Source organism: Cyrtonyx montezumae, unplaced genomic scaffold, assembly GCF_038088225.1.
Source record: "Cyrtonyx montezumae isolate F1298 unplaced genomic scaffold, pur_monq_1.0 scaffold_26, whole genome shotgun sequence".
In the NCBI taxonomy this organism is placed as follows: Eukaryota; Metazoa; Chordata; class Aves; order Galliformes; family Odontophoridae; genus Cyrtonyx; species Cyrtonyx montezumae.
The window spans coordinates 2184865-2204814 of NW_027072003.1; the positions used below are offsets into that span (position 1 = coordinate 2184865).

The 19950-nt window shown below is 43.5% G+C and overlaps 1 protein-coding gene across 1 annotated transcript; it reads left to right on the plus strand.

The window, feature by feature from the left end:
• Positions 1-532: 532 nt before the first annotated feature.
• On the plus strand, positions 533-19459 carry TSPAN2 (tetraspanin 2). The gene is made up of 9 exons (XM_065740346.1): positions 533-664; positions 3523-3625; positions 12718-12815; positions 13238-13312; positions 13850-13948; positions 15111-15185; positions 16128-16211; positions 16990-17121; positions 17364-19459. Exons 1-8 carry the CDS (start codon positions 596-598, stop codon positions 17053-17055), a joined length of 669 nt encoding a protein of 222 aa, XP_065596418.1. The 5' UTR covers positions 533-595; the 3' UTR covers positions 17056-17121; positions 17364-19459.
• Positions 19460-19950: the final 491 nt, after the last annotated feature.

Below are 19950 nucleotides of genomic sequence, written 5' to 3' on the forward strand. Positions count from 1 at the left end.
CATTTAAAACAACAGAACCCGAGCATCTTTCTTATGCTTTTTTGCACAGTTTCCACGCACACCTTGTAACAAGCTGACTGTGAAACACTGACGTGGATGGGTACAACTCTACCGTTACTTTAAAACATCACACAACAGGAAATGACCGCTTTCTTCATTGAGCACTGGGAGGAAATGCTCAGCCCAGAAACCGCACTTCTCAAGAGCCTCTGCTTTTCTTCACGCTCCCTCATCAAAGAGCTGCAGGCAGCTTCAAATGGACTCTCTGAGCTGTAGAAAAAAAGAAAGTAAGAGAGGGAAGAGCGACGCGTTTGGAAACAGTCGGCATTCCTGGTTGAACTTTGGGAAGTGGAAGCACGAGGGAGTGGAAAGTGAGCTTCAGGAGCCCGTAGTTGATGAACTCGAGGGAAAACCACCTTGAAGGAGACAAGTCCCGTTTCTCAATCCCCTCGGGCTCCATCCGACGGCCGCGAGGGGGCGGGCCCGTCCCGCAGGGTGGGGGAGCGGAGTGCCCCGCACCTGCCCCGCAGCTCCGCCCCGCAGATCCGCCCCGAACCGCCTGGGGAGCGGAGCCGCCGCCGGAGCCGCGTCCGCTATGGGTACGGCGTACGAGGAGATGCGCTGCATCAAGATCTTGCTGTTCATCTTCAACCTGAGCTTCTGGGTGAGCGCCGGGACGGGTGCGGGGAGCGGGCTGGGTGGGGGGCGAGGGGCTGCTGCGGGCACGGCCGGGTGCCTGCCCTGGGCTCCGTCGTGCTGCCGGACACCTGCCGTCCTGTGCCCCCCCCACCCCCCACGCGGGGCTGTCCCGCGCCGGACGAGAGCTTGGAGGAGGTCCGCGAGTACCCCCGCACGATGGGCTGAGTTTGCCCTGCGGGAGCGCACCGTGCTCTCCGCTTTTCCCTAAAGACGCGTCTCTTCCTGGGGAAAAAATAAAAATAAAAATGTGATGGGCGAGGGCGTTGCTGAGAAGAGATAACGTCTTGTTTTCGATGATAACTTGAAATAGTGACCATCTCCACAACAAACATAACTTGGCAGACAACGGAGGCCATGTGGGATTCTCCCAGCATCCCCTGCAGCGCGTTGCGGTGGATCGCTTCTCCATAGTACGATGCTTTCTGGTAATAACGTTTCCAGTGGTGAAGAACAGTGCTTATTGCAACACCCTGAGAATGCAGGTCATCAGAGAATGCGGTTCCCATTCTCCTGTTGCAACAGCTTTTCAGCATGCTCACAGTTTCACAGCACAATGTATGTCAAGTTATCTTTTTTTCCTGTTTTCCCCATGCTGTGTTTTCTCTTCCCATCACTTTCCAGTTTAGAAATGTAGCTTTTTAAAACATCTTATTGCTTTCTGATTCACTAGAAAAAAAAAAAAAAGCCACATAATAATCCTGTTCAGCCTCTCTGGAGCAGCCAGCTTTGAGATTTTGTCTCCTTTAAGCACAGCTACACTAAATGCTTTTCCTTCTTGGTGACAGCTCTGCGAGCCCTGGGTACACAGTGCTGCTGTGCTCAGGCTCTGGGAACAGAATTATGTTGCTCAGCTGCAGCTGCAAGTTAGTGAGAGAAGGACAAAGCTCTGTCACAAGAGTGACAATTACTTGTGTTTTGTTATCTGTCTTTTCACTGAGATGGAAGAAACCAGCTCCTCAGCTGGGCTGGGGTGTTCCTTTCAAACACTTCCAGACTGTTGTGGCTGCTCAGTAGCCTGGGTGGGCAGCAGTCTGCATGCTGAGCCCACTCTGTAAGCAGGGGAGGTATGAACCCCGGGATCAGGACATCTCGTTCTTCACCTTCTCAGAGGGAAGCAGTAATTCCAAGCTGTGTTTGCCTGCCTTCATAGCAATGCCATCTGAATCATAGTGTCAGGTGATGCAAGGCAGAAGCAAAAGGCCCTGCACCAGGTGCCCTGGGATGTGGTCAGCAGAAGGTGTTTGGTGAACTTCATTCAGGCTGGGTGCTGGCTGCAGACCTAAGCTCTGAGTTTCCATCAGTAGAGTAGGAGAGCATTCATAGAATCCTAGAATACCCCAGCTTGGCAACTCTGAGAGCCTGAGAGTGTCCAAATCCTCCTTGAGATCTGACAGCTTGGGGCTGTAACCACTGCCATGGGGAGTCTGATCTGTGCCCAGCCATCCTCTGGTACAGAACATTTTCCTAACACCAAGCATGACCCTCTGCTGATGCAGATTCCTGCCATCCCCTCAGGTCTTGTTACCATCACCAGAGAGCAGAGATCAGTGCTGCCCTTCTGCTCCCCTGTGAGGAAGCTTTGGGCCACCACGATGCTTCCCCTCCGTCTCCTTTTCTCTGGAGAGAACAAACTAAGAGACATCAGCCATCCCTCGCACATTTTGTTCTCCAGACCCTTCACCATCTTCGTAGCCCTCCTTTGGATGCCCTCTACAAAGAACTGTGCCTGGTCCTGTAGGTCTGAAACACTACCTATAGATGTTTCCCCTCATCTGACATGCCTTGACACTCCTTTTTTATCTTGCCATTTGCATCAAAAGGAATTTGTCCCTGAATCTGATAGCCTCTCATGCTTTTTTGTTAACAACTGTTCATATGATTTAAGATATTGTGCATTGTAATGATCATTTCACCTCCAAGTTCTGACAGAGAGTCCCATGGTGGTTTATAGGAAAAATGCCCTGCCAGAATTGGTCCAAGCACACTTAACGATAGCACATCTCAAAGAACAATACAAGCCTTTATTTCTGGTGAGGCTCCAAACAGAATCATACTCACAATTCAGCAGCAGCAGTAATTCTGAAATGACTGAAAGTTCTCCTGTTGTTTGGTATGATGATTGAGGTCCAGCTGGTCTCTCTACACTATCACATATCTTGTGACCCCAGAGCTGGACCTGTGATCCCTACATGGAAAGGGGATCTCTTAGCACAAAAGGTTGTTAATTTGCCCTAAAACAGGCAAGAGCGTTGAGAAAAAGTAAATGAAGATGCTTCTAAGTTTGGTTTGTAGCAAGCCAGCAGTGGTCAATTACTGGCCTAGCAGCACTCCCCTGATGGTGTTTTTCCTACAGTTAACAGCATCTTGACTTCAGGCTGAGGCCATGAGTGGCCTCCTGGATACCGTATGGCTACAGTGCAGTCGTGGGTCTTCTGGTAGGAAGGAGAGCAGTGTTTCTCATTGGATTTGCATCCTGTCTGTTCTCATGGGTGCTCACACCCTCACCTCTTGGTCCCTTCCATTCCCCAGTTCCTTGTCCATTGCAATTCAGGCCAATTTGTAATGTCTGAAGGAGCTTATGTAGACGGTTTGAAAGTCACTGGTGAGTAAAGAAGCACCACTAAGCTGAGGAGCTAGAAGAACAAAGTACATTGTGCTGTAATAGGAGTTCACAGTTATCAAATACTAGCAAGAGCTTCCTGCATTTTCTGTCAGTGTAACCTTGAGCTATGGGATTTCAAGAAAGTGTAAAATGCCATGGACACCTTTCTGATGCTCTCCAGCCAATTGTTATGAAAGTATTGATTAATGTGTGTTTTCCAGCTGGCAGGATTGGCTGTCATTGCCTTTGGCCTGTGGCTGCGCTTTGGTGGGGCTATGGCAGAATTCGCTTCAGACAAAAGGTCTCCAGAGTATTTCTTCATAGGTAAGTTAAAACAGGTGTGATGACAGCAGCCATTACCCTTGTTTTCATTCTGGTGCATAGGAAATAGCTCAATCACTGAATTATATGAAGGCCAACAATACCTGAGACAAACTGCACACGTGTTTGTGTTCTGGTGCTGTGTTTTGTGAGTGATGGCTTTTCACCCTCCCTCTTCTTGTTATCAATTTCCTTAGGCCTAACTGAAAAGCCTCTCTCTGCTTGTTATCAATTTCCTTAGGCCTAACTGAACTCTCCTCTCAGACACGATCCATTTCCTACATATACTAAATGAATTGTGCTTATACTGTTGCAGTAGATGTGTCAGAGACATCTGCAACACCAGTACATCCTTCCAGACGTTTCTGTGTATCTTCTAACCAGGAAAAGAACAGTGTCATTTCTGAATGTCTCTAGTACCAACAGAAGAGTAAGACTTTTGCTCACCAGTCCTCCCTGTGTCTGTAAGCAGAGGCCCTCAGTGTGATTTTAAGTATCAGAACAAATCCTTGTACAGCTGAAAACTGCACAATGCTGTCACCTCAAGAACTGTTCATCTTAGTGAGGCAGGAAGCAACAAATTCCCCAAGCCCACAGAATTGGTATTGGTCACATCTAATTTTAGGCATTTAACAACTTTTTTCCTCCCTAGGATTCCCAGTTATGTTTTTGGGAAACACCACCTGTACATTTCTATAATAGCAGCTGTTTAGTGTGGCCAGTGACTGCATTTCTCCATCCACTGGCAGATGCAACTCGTCTGTACATCAGAAGGGAGAGATTTTTTTGTTTTGTTTTAATATTTCACCCCTTGAGATAGACTCAGCCAATAAAATCCAGTTTGTATAATTATTTTTGCCATGTGAAAATGCCAGGTGTGAATGAATACCCAATCATCCATCGAGCCATCCTTGCATGGTGTCCAGGACTTGAGTTGACCCAGGATGTCCCAACACTCAGTCACCCATCACAGGAATATTGACTGGACTGCGCAGTTACTTTAACCACACCCATTCTCTTAACAAAGACCATCACCCTGATACACACAGTCTTAAGCCAAAGCTTTTTTGATATATGCATGGAACCAGGCCAGAAGCACAGAGCTGACTGTACAGTACTGACGGAATAAATGGGTTGAGTGTTATGTCCAGCAAAGCTTTCCCTGGAGTTTAGAAGGCTGAATAAAACCATTCAGATGGAAATGTGACTGAGATCTAAGGGATACTGCAAAATACTCCATAGCATCTCCACTGACACAGAGAGCCAGAAAGCATGATTTACCTTTTCTCTTGCATCTGAGCTGCTATGTCAGCAGCACTACCTTTATTTCCAGATCCAGTCTACACCTGCTGAACTTTCTGTGTCTTGAAACTCTTCCCTGCCTTACCCACTTACATTTGGTCCTGGAGTTTCAACAAGACGGGGTTGTTTCTGTCCTTCAAATTCAACTCCTGTTGGTGTGTTAGAAGCCAGAAAGTAAATCCTGTAGAGAAAACAAGTACCAGCTTTGCAGTGCAGACTGTAACGCTGTGTAAACAAGATATTCTTTAGTGGCAGATTTAATCTGTATCAGTCCTGAATAAGAATTATGAAAGCTATTGAGAATTGTTCATTTTAGGAAGTGCTGGGGAATGTTCTTGTAAAAGTTTAGTCATGTTCTGTGACATTCAGCTATTAGGCTGATTGTCACATGTATTTATAGAGCTGTGTGCTGTAATATGTAACTGCTAGCAGAGGAAGTGATAAGGAACAGGGCATAAACATATTAAGCATTCTTTTCAACCTGCACTTCTGGCTGAGCTCTAAGGCATGGTTTTGACCCTTTTTTGTAATAGGCAGTGTGCTCTGATTTGAGGAAGTCTGTTAAAGAAAAATAATCTGTTCCCCACTCTCATAACAAATCATGTTAAATGCTGTTAGGACTTCTGAGCATCTGAGAGGTCATCCAGTCAGAAATCTGAGCATGTCAACAATCTGTGACTGAGGCAATGGTAAAAGAATGGTGACAAACTCAGTACCAGTGTTTTAGGCAGCAAGCAAGGCTGCTCTCGTTGGTCGTGCTCTAGTGCATCAGCTCTGTTGGGCATTTCAGCTCTACGTCCCTCAAACATTTGTGCATTCAACACATCTGATGGTGTTTCTAGGAGTACTGTTTATTTGGCTTCGTGCATTTGCTCAGTAACATGCAGTCTGGGTGACAGCCAGAATTTTGCATAGCAATTCTTAATATGGAATACTGTGCAGTGCACAAGAAGCAGCTGCCCAGAGGGCTGAAAGAGAAGCAGATCATCAGTGTGACCTGGAGATATAAACATACGGCCATATATTTAAAAACAATTTACTTAGCTCTACTACACAGATTGCTCTTGTGATAACTCATCCTCTGTGATCAGATCAGCTCTATGTCAGTGCTTAAAACAGCACTGCAGTTCCACTTAGATGTTTGTAGGCTGAAACACTGTCTGGAATCACCATCTTGTGGGCAACATCTTTTCTTGCTTTCAAAGAGCAACTTATTCTTTCTTTTTGTGTGTGTGTGTGTGTGTGTGTGTGTGTGTGTGTGTTTTGTTTTGTTTTTTTAACCCATCTTGGGCTTCCAGCTGAAGCTACCAAGTCTCTCTCTATTGTTTCCTAGTGATTTTTTTTTTCTGGATTGGAAATTTTGTTTTAGTTTAAAATAATTGGTAATTATATCCTTGCATTTTCCATTAGGCTGGAATGAGTGTCCCTAAATAGCCCTGTTCTTTACCAGCAGTTCAACCCCTGGAATAGTTCAGGCCAGGACTTGGCACTCAGGCCTGTTCAGCTTTTCCAGCCAATTAAATGTTTTTGTTGGTTTCAGAACAACTAGCAGGCAGCAGTGTTGAGGTCAAGCACATATGTGGTGTTAGTTTCCTGTTGCTTGTGGTTTTCTGTTCAGTGATCCATATTCCACACTGCAGCTTGCAGTTTTTTAACCTACAGCGTAAGGGAGTAGAACTGGAACTCCTGGATCCACGCAGTCTCCATCTGCTCTACTGAATGTATCTCACGGAGTGGAAGATAGGTTTTCAACTACATATAAGGAGCAGCCTTCTAAAATTGGGTATCTTCTCCTTCCAGCTCCCCAGCTATTGGAGATCCCACTGCAGTGACGAGGCATGACAATATTTTCATGTTATTCTATCCCATCGTGGTTTAAAAAATAATAATAATAATAATTTCGGCAAAGGAGGCCAACAGCTGGATAGTGACCTCTTTTATCTGAGTTGTTTGTAGCACTGTACTGACCAAATGGGGAAAAGATCTTTTGCTCCTCCTTTAATTAGTTATTTGTAATAGTGCTATTCTTAAATAAAAAGATATATGGGTATATAAAAAGATATATGGGTATGTACACCCACACACTTAAGCACAGGTGTGAAGAGTGAGTGTCAGCTGGGTGCAAGTTGAGCATTTATGAATTGAGAACTAACACAGGGACTTTTTAAATGTCAGTTCAAGACATTTACTCTTCTCTCTTTGCACAGAAGTCTGTTTTGGCTCCGTGGGCAACACGGAGGATAAATTTAGTGTATCCCTAGTGAATAAATGAAGTGCAGAGGGTCACCTCACTGCCAGTAGCACTGAAAATGAAGCCTCATCAAGAAAGGTAACAACTGATGAACATGAATGGATCAACTTGGATGACTCTCAGAACTAACAGTACTGAATCTTTGCTTCTACAGCACAGACAGAGCTCACAAAATTTCTGCTATGTTATGGTCTTTGCTCCAATTCCATGATCCATGCTACAATCCAGAGCCAGAGCAGCTGTGGGCAGAAGTTTCAGGGTGGTTGTGGCATTTTCTTGGGGTCTGAGAGAGCACGAGTGATCATTCTGGCTTTGAACAGTACGGTTAGATGGTGCATGCCTTAGGATATGAAGTCATGTCTGGAGTTGAAGGATATTCATATTTTTTCTCCATTGGAATGGGTGCCCATGCAAACATGAGTTGGCTAGCAGTTAAATCCATGTAAACTGCAATTCCTGTGCCTCATTCTGTTATATTCTATTCATGTATTTTGGAGTCAAGCACTGCACCCTTAGTTAGCAGTATTTTCTCTCCAAAATCCATAGCCTCACAAATTCTATCGATCTGAAAGTGGGAGCTGTTGACAGTCTGTGTGTAGAGATGCAGCACCACAGGTGGAGCATTGGGTGGTCCTGTTATCATGTGTACTGGGCCTTGCAGAGGCTTTTAGCAATGAACTGATCTGTCTTTCTATCATCTGTGCAAGTTTCTTCTGCAGTTGAAGGGTGGTTTGTCAAAAGCTGATAGCGGTCCTGAGTGGAAAATGAAAGTAGCTGCACTGGAAATCAGCTTAAAAAAAAAGCAATAATCAGTGCCCCCCTTCCTCCCCCCTAAAATCCAAAACAAAAGAAAAGCACCCACAACCTGAACTCTGACAGCATGATTTACTGAGTATATGGGGTATCCCCTGGCCTACCTCAATGAGTGATTACGCAGTTGTGTTTTATTCTGGTCAGACTGCCCACGCTGAGGCAGTTGACAGCACAGTGGTGTGCAGGCCAGAGCAGCTGCTGAAGACTGTATGACACTGTGTAGAGATGATTTTGTTTGCCATCTTCAGTGTGTGTCAACTCATTAATCTTTAATACTCAATCTGGCCATGTTAAAAATCATAAATAAAATGGTTAGACGCAGAACCACATAGCTATGTTGCCAAGTGCTTTCGTTATACTGCCCATTAAACACTCTAAGAGGTATATCCAGAGGTGCTGGGAGGCATCAAGCCAGCTTGTGTCTGTAATGCTTTTGTGGTTCCAGGAAGATTAACTACATAATATCTGTCACACTCACACAAAAAAAGAGAATTATGTCTGTGCATTATGCTCAAATTAAGGGTGTGCTTCAATTCTCCAGAAATTCATCTTCCTTCGGAGGACTCTTACTTTCTTCTCAATGTACTTTATAAAGCTATACAAAATATATGTATACTAAAAATCTATTAACATAAATATGATGATCTCTAGTTACAAGCCCAGTAACTCTGCCATTTGGTGTACTATTATGCTTGTCTGGCTTGTTATTTCCAATCTCTATGTGTTTCCCATCTTTTCCAATAGTGCACTTGCACTACAGGTCCCTTAGCTGCTCTACTGAGGACTTGAAAGCCTTAGTCCATCCAGTGAGATATCTCCAGGGCTGTAATTCACAACCTCAGGAAAACCTATTCTGGTCATGTCTGGGTTCTAGGACTCCTGTCATCACCGCCTCTGGATCACTCATGCCAAGAACAGAGCTGCTTGTTTTTTCAGTGGAGTATGAACAGTTGGCTTTTTGTTCGCCGTTCGTTATTCAGCCCAAAAAAGAAAGAGTAGAACTATTTAAAATGGAAAGTGACCATAGCAGCCAGGTAAACAAGAAACCCATGTGAAATAAAGCCAGGGAGACGGTGCATGGTTTGTCTGCTCTGGCTCTTTACAATAGGCTGTAGATGTGGATTTGTACATCCGAGCTGTCAGTAAGATTTTGAAGAAAACCAGCTCTGTGAGTGGGCTCTGCTCCAGACACTGAACTGCGTTCTCTACCAGTCTAGGGGACTGGCAGAGTATTTCTGGTGGTGGTGGTAAGGATTTATGTCTGAAATACAAATGACTCACGTTGGTAGGTTCCTAATCTGCCTGATTTGCATTGTGTTTCCTTTCTGCTTCATGAAGCACTGGCATTATATATGTCTGCCTATCAGACTGCAGTGAGGTATCCCCTTTGCAATGGGAGCTAGCTGAAAAGTAACCCGGTCACTCTGAATTTTTTACAAGGTTCTCTTCAACGTTCCTGGTTTGAGGCAATCCCAGACAGACTGGGCAATGAGTGGATAGGGTGCAGCCCTGTGGAGGAGAACGTGGGGGTACTGGTGGATGAAAAGCTCAACATGAGCCATAATGTGCACTTGCAGCCCAGAAAGGCAACCATATCTTGGCCTGCATTAAAATAAATGCACCTCCACGAGGATGGCGAGGCCCAGCGAAGTTATGGATGCCCATTCTCTGTAAGTGTTCAAGGCCACGTTGGATCGGCCTTTGAGCAACCTGGCGTAGAGGATGCTATCCCTGTCCATGGCAGGAGGTTGGAACGAGATGGTCTTTAAGGTCCTATCCAACCCAAACCATTCTATGTCTGTTATGCAAATGTCATATTTCTGTGTGAAAGGTTACACGTGTGTATATGTAGTAGGCACTTAAAAGCATCTTTAGTTCTACATATATATTTATATGTTCTCAGTATCTTTCAGGAAACAGCTCTCAGGGTATCAGCAGATGCTTAATCCCAGGCTAAGCATGGGGAAACTCTAGAATTAACTCTCCTGAGCACAGGATGGAAGAAGGTAGATTTGAATTCCTGGCTAGCACAACTGTGGGGCTAAGGACAAACAGCAAATTCAGCTTTGTTTAGTGTGTGGTGTGAGAAGCTCTTCCTGTAGCATGCCTTAAAATGGAAGTTCTGACTGAGGTAGCGGTTTAGTTGTGAGTCATGCAAGTGAAATGCCAAGCCTGGTCCTCAGGCAAGAGCAAATCCACAGTTTGGAAAGTGGTCTTGCCCCTGAACCTCAGAGGACTTTCTCTTTGCTAGCCATAAACAAAACAGAAATGTGAAGGTTTCTCTCCTGTCTTCCTGAGTTCTCTCCTAAGTTGTCTGATAAGTAATTCCAGGGACTGAAGTGGAAACCAATATGCAGAAAACTGCCCAGGAAACATCTTTGTAATTACACTGCGTTTGTTACCATGGAGATCTCAGAAAATGGCAGTTTGGGTGCTTGGCAGTTGGACATCAGATTCGGCACCTTAAGTTGAAAGTAATGTGTTTTCCAGTTCTCCTTTGACGGGGGCTGACATTTACTCCTGACCTACAAACATCTTTGTATATCTTTCCCTCAGTGAAAGCCACCGTGCTGTGAATATGTGTACAAGCATTGGCTTAAAGAATGCTCATTCCTGGGAAGTCACAAGATGCTGAATATTAAAAATCTAAAAAATACTTAACAGGAACTGCCAGCACAGTCAGCAGTGCTTATCTGCTGAGACACATCTGGCAAAAATGTATTAATTGCAATTGTTTGATCACTGTTTAGAAGAATGTGTATTTTTTTTTCCTCAGCAGTAATCTCTGGCACAAGAAAGAGACCAGGGCATGATGAATGGAGGAAAAGGAGAAGAGTTGCAATATCTGTGGTGGATATCTGGCTAAGACATAGGTGTCTGGACAGTGACACACCAATGAATGGACAGCAGGCACAAGTCTGCTTTCTTCATTCATGCTACCCCTGTGTGGCAGTGTGCTCTGCACTTGTCTATCCTCATTATTTTGTTGTTTCTTTATTTTCATTTTCCTAGCAGTCATTGCAAAGTGTCATTTCCAGGGCTTTATATATAGTCAAGGTCACATGAGGCCTGATAGTAGTAAATGCCTGCAGCTCTGAACATGACGTCAGATCTTAGTATATTTCACTTTGTAATTAAGAATACTGAAAACTCTCATGAAAAGTTTGAGTAACCAGAGCTGAGAGGAGGGCTCACTGTGCCATCTAGTGTGCTCGGCGTGCAGCTCTGGTGTCCTCTCCTTGCAGGAAAGGAAGCTGCTTTTTCAAGCACTAGACTGGCAAGGCAGATCCCTGTGTCCTCTACGCTGCCTACACAAGTCCCAGACGAGAATTACAAGACACTACACAGAGCCTTTGGTACTTTGGGTGGCACGGCATCCAGAGATAAAACTCAAACACAGTTGTGGTGGTTTGATAGAAACTGACACCCCACATGAAGGCTGTTCATGTTTGCAAGTGAGGAGAATTCTTTGCTGTGGTTTCTTTTTGTCCCAGATAACGCCCATATTAATAGTTGAATAAGAAAACTGTTGGGTAGAAGTATTTTCAGCAGCTTTATAGATGGCAAAAATGAATGCTATTCCTCAGCCCTGCAGGTTTTGTACTACCAAGTTTTGAGCATAGCTAGTATCATAGGTCTGTTCTTCCAAGTATGGGGCTGCAGTGCCATCTCCCATGCCCTGTTCTTGTCTCATTTGTTGGCAGTCTCATCCACAGATTGCTTCATTATCCTCTTATAGCATTTAGCCTGATGATCTACTACTTGCTGTTTTCTTTGTCATTAAATTTGTCCACAGACAGATAACTCATTTGGCCAGAAACCACAAGTCCGTTCTGCAATACAGTCCCACAAAGTGGTTCTCTAAGGCGTCTGAAAATTATTTTCAGACACTACACTATTCAACAACTGCAAAACATTAAGCTGTAAATGTCCAGAGTAAGAAAGCAATGCAGTGTTGCTGCTGGCTGCTGCATGTGGGCAACATGTATCATGAGATGTAGCATGAGTCTGCAGGCCGTGCATGCAAGATTCTTGGCATCTAAGTCTTGAACACTACTCCTTTTCATAAAGAATCACCTTAACAAAGACATCAGTCTGATGTTATTTGGCTGGTACCGTGATTGTATCCTTTTTTAGGCAACTCTTCTCCAGATCTTCAGATCATAATGCAGTGATAACAACATTAGCCTTTAAAAGCTACAGATGCCTCATATTTTGACTCTGGATGGGTTTTCCCAAGTCTTCTTCCTTTCAGAAGCACTCAGCTTTTTTTCCCTGGACAAAGCATGGGTTCACAGGAACCTTTCCTAGACACTTTCAAACTTTTCTTTGTATGTACGGCCAGGCAAGTGGGAGAACACAGATGTAGCAGTACACCACATTTCCAGCCCCAGGTTCCACAGAAATGAGCCCTCTATTGTTGGATTTTTTACCTTATGCTCCTCATTAAGGTGTTTCAGGGTGATATAATGTGTGTTTTTCCTGGACGAAGCTGCTGTGGAGAAAGGAAACTTGGGAAGTGGAAGCCGTTTCATTTGTCTCTATGAGATTTTCCAAGAATTCTGAAGAAATCATTGGTTTCATTTTGTGGTGAGAGCATCTTTTCCATGTAGCAGATGTTCTTTGTGAAAGCCAGAGACCACTGTTACTTAAAGATACATGTTTTTGACAAAATAGGCGTCACACTTTGAGAAGAGAAACCTTACATTCTGATCTTGATTTTCCCTAGGACTGTATGTGTTGGTGGGAGCAGGGGCTCTCATGACCACAGTTGGATTCTTCGGGTGCTGTGGAGCAGCGCGGGAGTCTCAGTTCTTACTCGGTGCAGTAAGTAAAAGGTTTCAAGGGCCTGGAGGTGATGTGAAAAGATTCAGAAGCATATTATCTTTTGTCATTAGTGGAAGGATCTTTGCTGTCCAAGATCTGAAATGTCCTATGTCTTTTTACTGGCTAATCTATCAACTATAGCCACTGAGTTAATGCATAGCTTCCATATATCACCTCCTGTAATGCACTTCCTGGAATTACCTTGTCGTTCCTGAAACTGCCATCTGAGCCACACTTTGCCATTTCCACCTTTGTTTTCGTAGTACAAGAAGCCTGACGTGATGCTCTTATCACTGACCCTGTTCATCAGCTTTCTCTATCATTGTGCAGGCTGTTGAGGTCTGGACAAGGATTGAGTGGCAGTACATGTAAAGCACATGAGGCAGAGCAAACTAACATAAGGTTCTCTTCTACATTTGCAGTTCTTTGCTTGTTTGTTGGTGATATTTGCAGCTGAGATCACTGCTGGAGTATTTGCATTTATAGGCAAGAAAGTGGTGAGTACCAATCTGCTTCTAAGGTTATAATGGGGCAATTCAGGATTCTTATGGCTGGCTGACCTACAGGCTGGCTCATATTGAGGAAAGCTTTCCAGAACATTTTTCTTTGCAAGGCTCTTTAATAATCTTGTCTGGAGTAAATGAGAGCTTGTGTTATCACAAGTCCAACTTCAGAATGGGATGCTGATTTTGCCACCCCTCCTCAATGAAGACTATCCGTGCTGTTGAAGAAACACCCAGTAGAACTGTATGATAAAGAGTGTATTTCTTGGGAGAAGGGCAAATGAATTCAAGCATTGAATTTATCCAACTAAGAACTGTTAAGCCAAAATGCAGAATTCAGCAGAGTCTGACCCATGCAGAGTACCTCTCAGTGCCATCAGGCCACAAAACCTCCTATCTTTCCTATCATGTCTACTTCAGTTTGCCAGGAACAATTTTCTGCTCTGGAGGTTGATAACTCAAGCTGGAAATCTGCACTGGATTGAGAGTAAGACTTATTTGCCTCTCACTTGGCAAGTCTGATTTCTGCAGGCAATACAGGAAGCCCAGAAAATCTATGAAGACATTTATGACGAATACATGAAAAACCCGGGGAAGGTCAACAGAACTATCTATCACTACCACTTGGCTGTGAGTAGTCATCCTGAGCTTCAACACCTTGTATTACTGCTCTACTGTCATGTTACCATTTAAAATTCAGAATGTCTCCCACAAAGGTTATGAAGGATAGAACTGAGTGCTGCTTAAAATGGAGTCAGAGGCTCACGGCTCTGTTTTCTGATGGCTGTATCACAGTTTCAGGTTTTAGATCCCAAGTGATTCCTGCCTTTGAAAGTAAGAGTGGCCAGGCTTTTAAATTTGAGCTAATGCTTCTGGTCTTTATTGTGCAGAAGATATGTCTGCTATGGACATTTTTTGTTTTAAAATTAAGGCATAAATAAAGCAAAATGCAGAGAGAAATAGAAAAGTGAAAAATCTGTGTTTTTTTTCTGAGGAAAAAACTGCCCAGTGTCCTAGGAACTACAGCGTTACCAACAGTAAGTTCAGTGACTGAACTGAGTCTGAACCAAGTAGAGAAAAAACAAAAAGAATATCAAGTATGACTCAATTCAGGCCACCCAAAGAGTCAGTGTCTGAATCAGAATCAGGACCTGTGACTTGGGAATGTCACTTGTGTCTGTCATCCTGTATCTACACTGCCTCCCATAGAGATCCAGCCCTAGCTTACAGCATTCTCACGTTCTTTAGAATAAACATTTCACAACCTCAGACCTTTCTGTCCTTCTTTCATGGCTGTTATTTCTAAGCTGAAGAGGAATTTCAAGCATTTTGTGGGAGAAAGGCAAACAGGAAAAGCAAGCCCTCTGAAACACTGACTTATTAGGGTCTGCAAACCAAGCACTGTGTCACAATTCTGACTTTCTTTGTTGTATCTTTTGTGCACTGTTCAAAATCTTATATGTGTTATTAGAACTTTCTTCATTTAAAAATACCCCTTTCCCTGGAATCCAGGGGTCTTCTTTTCCAAAATCCACGCGTTTGTTTTGTTAATAAGATACTTGCAGAAGGTTTTGTTAACACAAATTTGTCTGTTTGCTCTGAAATTGATTTTTGAGAACTTTGGCCCATGCAGTTGGAACTCTTAGCAGAGGTAGCAGTTTTTTACACTGAATGAATGTATGACTTGATCAGTATCGTTTCTTTTTCTTTTTTTAGTTATTCATTGTGATCAGTTGAGTCACAGTCTGTGATTTTTCTTTGACTCCTTTGACTCTCTTCCTCTCTCATTTAGCTCCAATGCTGTGGTAAAGATAATTTGGAACAACAAGTGGGATTACCTTGTCCAGAGAAAATGCAGGTGCCAAAGGCAAGTGTTCTCTGTTCTGGTTGTTCTGATAACTTTTTCAAGTCAATCATTGAGTAGAATTGCAGTCACTCTATATGTAAAAGAAAGAAAGAATGTCCTTTTCACCTTGCAAATCCCAGCATGGAATTTCCATATGAAATATAACAAAGGAGAAGCAGAAGTAAGCTCTTTCTAAAGCCTGCTTGCAGCATCCCATGATAGCAGTATCACACAGCCTGGGAATCAAGATGGGAGGGATGTCAGAGAATCATAGAATGCCTTGTGTTGGAAGGGGCCCCAAGGATCCTCACGCTCCAACCCCCTGCCAGAGGGCCACCAACCTCCAGATCTGATATTAAACCAGGTTGCCCAGGGCTCCCTCCAACCTGGTCTTGAGTCCTAAATGGAAGGCTCCTTAAAAGCTGCATTCTGTCAGCAGTCTGTCTTAGTAATGCATAGATATTCCTGAATAGACGCTCTGTTGTTACCATGGATACTTTTATTTCTCTTTTGGGGGGAGTCTGCTTATGAGTACTTTATCACTCTGAAGGGATATGCTTCTTGGTTTAGCACAGTCTATCACAGAAAGGGTCTGGACAGCTCCCTGTGCAACCTGGTCCAGGGAGCTGCTTTGGCAGAGGGGTTGGACTCAGTGATCTCCAGAGGTCCCTTTCAGCCCCTACAATTCTGTGATTCTGTGATTAAACTGAGGGAGAACTGATTATGAGAAGATTAATTGTATGTGTCAGCATGAACAGACAATAGGTAAAAAACAGCACATGCAGGTACTCCCAATATGCTGTGGGAATTGTCCAACAGAACACAAAGCATAGATGCAAGAATTAGGGCAGTGGCTGCAATAATCCTTTCTGTGCTCCTCTGCTGTTTAGTGAGAAGAGCTGGCAGAGTTGTGCAGAGTGTGTTTTTCTAGGAGTGAAAATCTTCATGGTTTGTTTTTAATAGAACTGCCTGGTTGAAATCCATAATGTAATCGATGCCAATCTGCATTTAGTTGGAATCGTTGGAATTGCGATTGCTGGCACCACAGTGAGTAAACCCACGTTCCCTCTTTAATTTGCTATTTGGACCCAGTGCCCCATCCTTTACTCACAGCTCTGTTTTGCAGCAAGTGGTGAGATTTCTCAAAAGTGAAACTACTCTCAGTGTCCCCTCTCTGGGAATTGGTGACATCTGCACAAATAGACTTGGATGACTTTGTTTTACCAGTTCGTTTTTGTGAAGACAAAGATCAAAAGAATCTAATGGTGACCTTATTCTGTTGTGATAGTAGGAAAGTGGTGTTCACATGAGCTGAATGGAAAAGCAAAAGGCCACAGTGGCATTTCAGCTATTCCAAAACAACTGCAGACGTGGAAGAGCTATGGCCTTAGAGCATCCATTCTTTAGGTTCCACATATGGAATAGAAAGGTTGAATCCTTTCTGCAGAAAACAGCTTTTCAGGAAGATGCTATCTGTAGCAATGTGTATAATCTGTAGCTATCTGTTCAATGTGAAGGACATAATATCAGGTCACAATTAACGATGTCAGTGCAATTTCTGTTAGTAATATTAACATCTGGGGGCTGTTACGCTGGCCTTACCATTTAGAAGAAGGAACAGTGAGACCAGTGTGGGCACAAAATCTTTGCTTTGAGTATCAGTGAAAACTCTCCTCTGTTAATTGTCTGATGTCCTGAGGTTTGTAGATAGAAGCAGTCACTTGCTACTCTGAAATAAAAGCATTCAGATTGCAGACTGTTCAATGCAGTCTATTTTACAATTGTTTTGTAAGTGGATCCCTAAGCTGCATTCCTTCTCTTCTAGATCTTTGGCATGATATTCAGCATGGTTCTCTGCTGTGCTATCCGTAACACAAGAGAAATGATCTGAAACTGTCACTGCACGACTGTGTCCAGAAGCTTTACAAGAAGTGCTCTTCTACCCAGCTTAATAATTGTAATGTATTTAATTAGTGTTTTAACATACTGAGAGGAAAATATCCCATTAGGTGTGGAGATGGATTGTATTAGTTACAGTAAAACTGAAGCGAACAAAAAAGGGTTTTTAAATGTCCTTTTTAATGCAAAGAGCCAAGATGGCATCTAAGACTAATTTGATTTTTAATGTTTGTGTATGTGCAATTAAGAGCTTACATATCTATAGGCATTGTGTAAGTACATGCATTTCTCTCATTACAGATATGTATGCACATTAGCAAGTATCTGTGTATGTAGTACCTTATGTAGGTAAGTATGTGCAAATGGGATATGTTGTGTGTCCACATTTGCATGCATATTTTTCCACTGTCACTGTGCAAGAGGGTACACACACCCATAGGTTGCTTGAAACACTTTCATACGGAGCCCCTGTTTGCCAGGAACTGGCAGAGGAACAAATGCCATTTTAAAAACACCCAAGATCCATTCTGTAATGATTCCATCCGAACCCTGGAGAGACAAAATGAATTATTTTTCCTTAATGACTTTATTTTTAAAAAGGGGTCTGCTCCAGCACACTCCTTCCTGGGAGATCTTCCAAAGCCCCCTGGATGTGGTCCTGGGCACGCTGCCCTGCGTGGCCCTGCTTGAGCATGGTGCTTGGACCAGAGGGACCCAGAGGTCCCTTCCAACCTCAACCGTTCTGTGATTCTGTGTCTTCACTGACATGCACAGACTGGAGTTTTGTTTTTGTTTAAGTCCAGTTGCGTTTTCATGCAAGAACAGAAAGCTGTGTGGGAGGAAACAGCCCAAGGAGACCTGGGCTAAACGAAGAGAGGGGAAGAGGTAGGAAGCTGCCAAGATACGGTCATCTGGGGACGACTGTAACGCACAGTGTGGTTAAGCTTCCCAAGCTAGCCAAACCCAAACCAAACCAAACAACCACAACCTCTATGTGTTAAAGGGGCCACTAAAATCTTCATTCAGAAGTCCCTTTATGCTGTAAGAGTCTATGATCTCTAATGCTGGTGCAGGAGTAGAACCTACATTAAGAAAAGCAGCAGCTTGTCAGATACCCTGTAGAACCTAGCAGGTCTGTAGAATCCAACTAAGGAGAAAATAATGGTCAGGGAAAAACACACAGCACTTTAATATCCTCTGGTTTTGCTTCTGTGACTATCACAGCTTCCTGGGGGCTCCTACCTCAACCTCCCACCCCTTCCTGCAGGTGTAAGGCAGAAAAGAAAGATGGGACTTCTTTTTTAAAAAAGAATATATATATTAAAAAAAAAAAAATGAAGAAAAGAGCCATAAAGTAAATTTTCTTACTGGCATTTGTAGATTGCATGTCAGGTATAAAAAATATTTTTCTTGAAATACCTCAGGGCTTGCATTTGCATTGTTTGTTTCTATATTGTTATTTTTATATTCTTCATACTTATTTATGAGAGTGTTCCTTCTAAAGCAGCCTAGAAGAGAGAAAGCTTATTCCCAGAAAAAGTAAATAAATTACAACAAGGGCTCAGAATCTCTTAATTTTTGGCTTACCCCAGTTAACTTAACATTTCAAAGACCAACTTCCTGCTAGCAATGCCCATGTAGAGCACTGCCCCTTTAATTACTACTAACTCAGAATTCTTATGCAGTTGTTCCCTTTTAAAAGAATAGCTACAACAGACTTCAGTTACATCAAGTATCTCAGTGAAATGGTCCATGATGCCTAACGCGGCTTGGCATTTACAAGTCATTATCTCACTAAAACGTGATGGCACTTCAGGTAATATGTGTAGTCCAGTACACGTGTTCGTGTGTATTATCCATCCCTCATGATGTTTTTCTCTAATTTCCAACAGAAACTCCAACTTCTGTCACTTATCTGTTACTTCAGTACTGGAAATGGTGCTGCTGTTCTGTGTTTCCCACTTAGTTGGCACATCTTGCTGTCTTTTACATGGATGTTGCTTTCCAAATTGATCAGCCACTAGCTGTGACTGTCCAGTGACATTATGCAGTTGTGCCCTTGTAGGGGAACCCTTAGGTCGGGGCTTGAACTGGTGACTGAGCGCCTGGGGAAGGGGTGAAGGAGCACAGTGTTTGCGCCTGTGCTCTCCCATGTGCCCAGAAGGGGTGGACCCAATGCAAAGCCACCCTGGGCTCATATACGGGGCAGCCACCGAAGGGAGAGATTCTTTTGGACCTTTGCTGCTTTTTCAGAGGGAGCACTGCACATCCAGAGAGGCCCTTCACCAGCTGGGTGAGTTCAGTGCTTCTTTTTATAGTGTATGACTATTACCCTACCTGTGAATGCTTTGTGTGCCATCACCAGAGCCTGACAGCAGCTGTTTTGCATAAAGTAGCCTTAAGAAAAGAAAAAATAAGAGCACTAAACAAGAGCTGTGATAACAGCTGTGTGCTCAGCCAGTGCTGGCAGGTGAGCAGTTTCCAGGCTTCACCTCAGGTCCCCACTTGGCAGGGAGGTATTACATCGTAGACCAATGTGCTCCTCTCTTGTTTCAATTCCTAATGGTGCAAAACCTTTGTTCTTTACTGACAGAATCATTTCCAAGTAACTAATTCATACGCAATATCCTCAGTAAGAAAGCTTTTCAGAGGTAACGAAATCCAAACCAGTATCTAAGCTTCGTCAGATACAGTTCATGCTCCAAAGCTGCACAACAAGATTTAATTAACCGACTTGTGCTCCAGATATGTACTCATTGCCACGGGAGTCAGCAGAAGCACCCATCTAGTAGTTGTTGAAGGACCAAATCCTTCTGGGGATAACTGAAAGCACAGCGCACATCTTCCTGCCCAGTCAAACACTTTGTACTCGAGTAGCAATGTGTAA

Excerpts from the sequence above, each read along its gene's own strand:
- TSPAN2 (XM_065740346.1), top strand. The coding sequence starts at position 596 with ATGGGTACGGCGTACGAGGAGATGCGCTGCATCAAGATCTTGCTGTTC. Across the intron at positions 665-3,522 it reads TCTTCAACCTGAGCTTCTGG|CTGGCAGGATTGGCTGTCAT; the intron begins GTGAGCGCCGGG and ends TGTGTTTTCCAG. Across the intron at positions 15,186-16,127 it reads AGAAAATGCAGGTGCCAAAG|AACTGCCTGGTTGAAATCCA; the intron begins GCAAGTGTTCTC and ends TGTTTTTAATAG.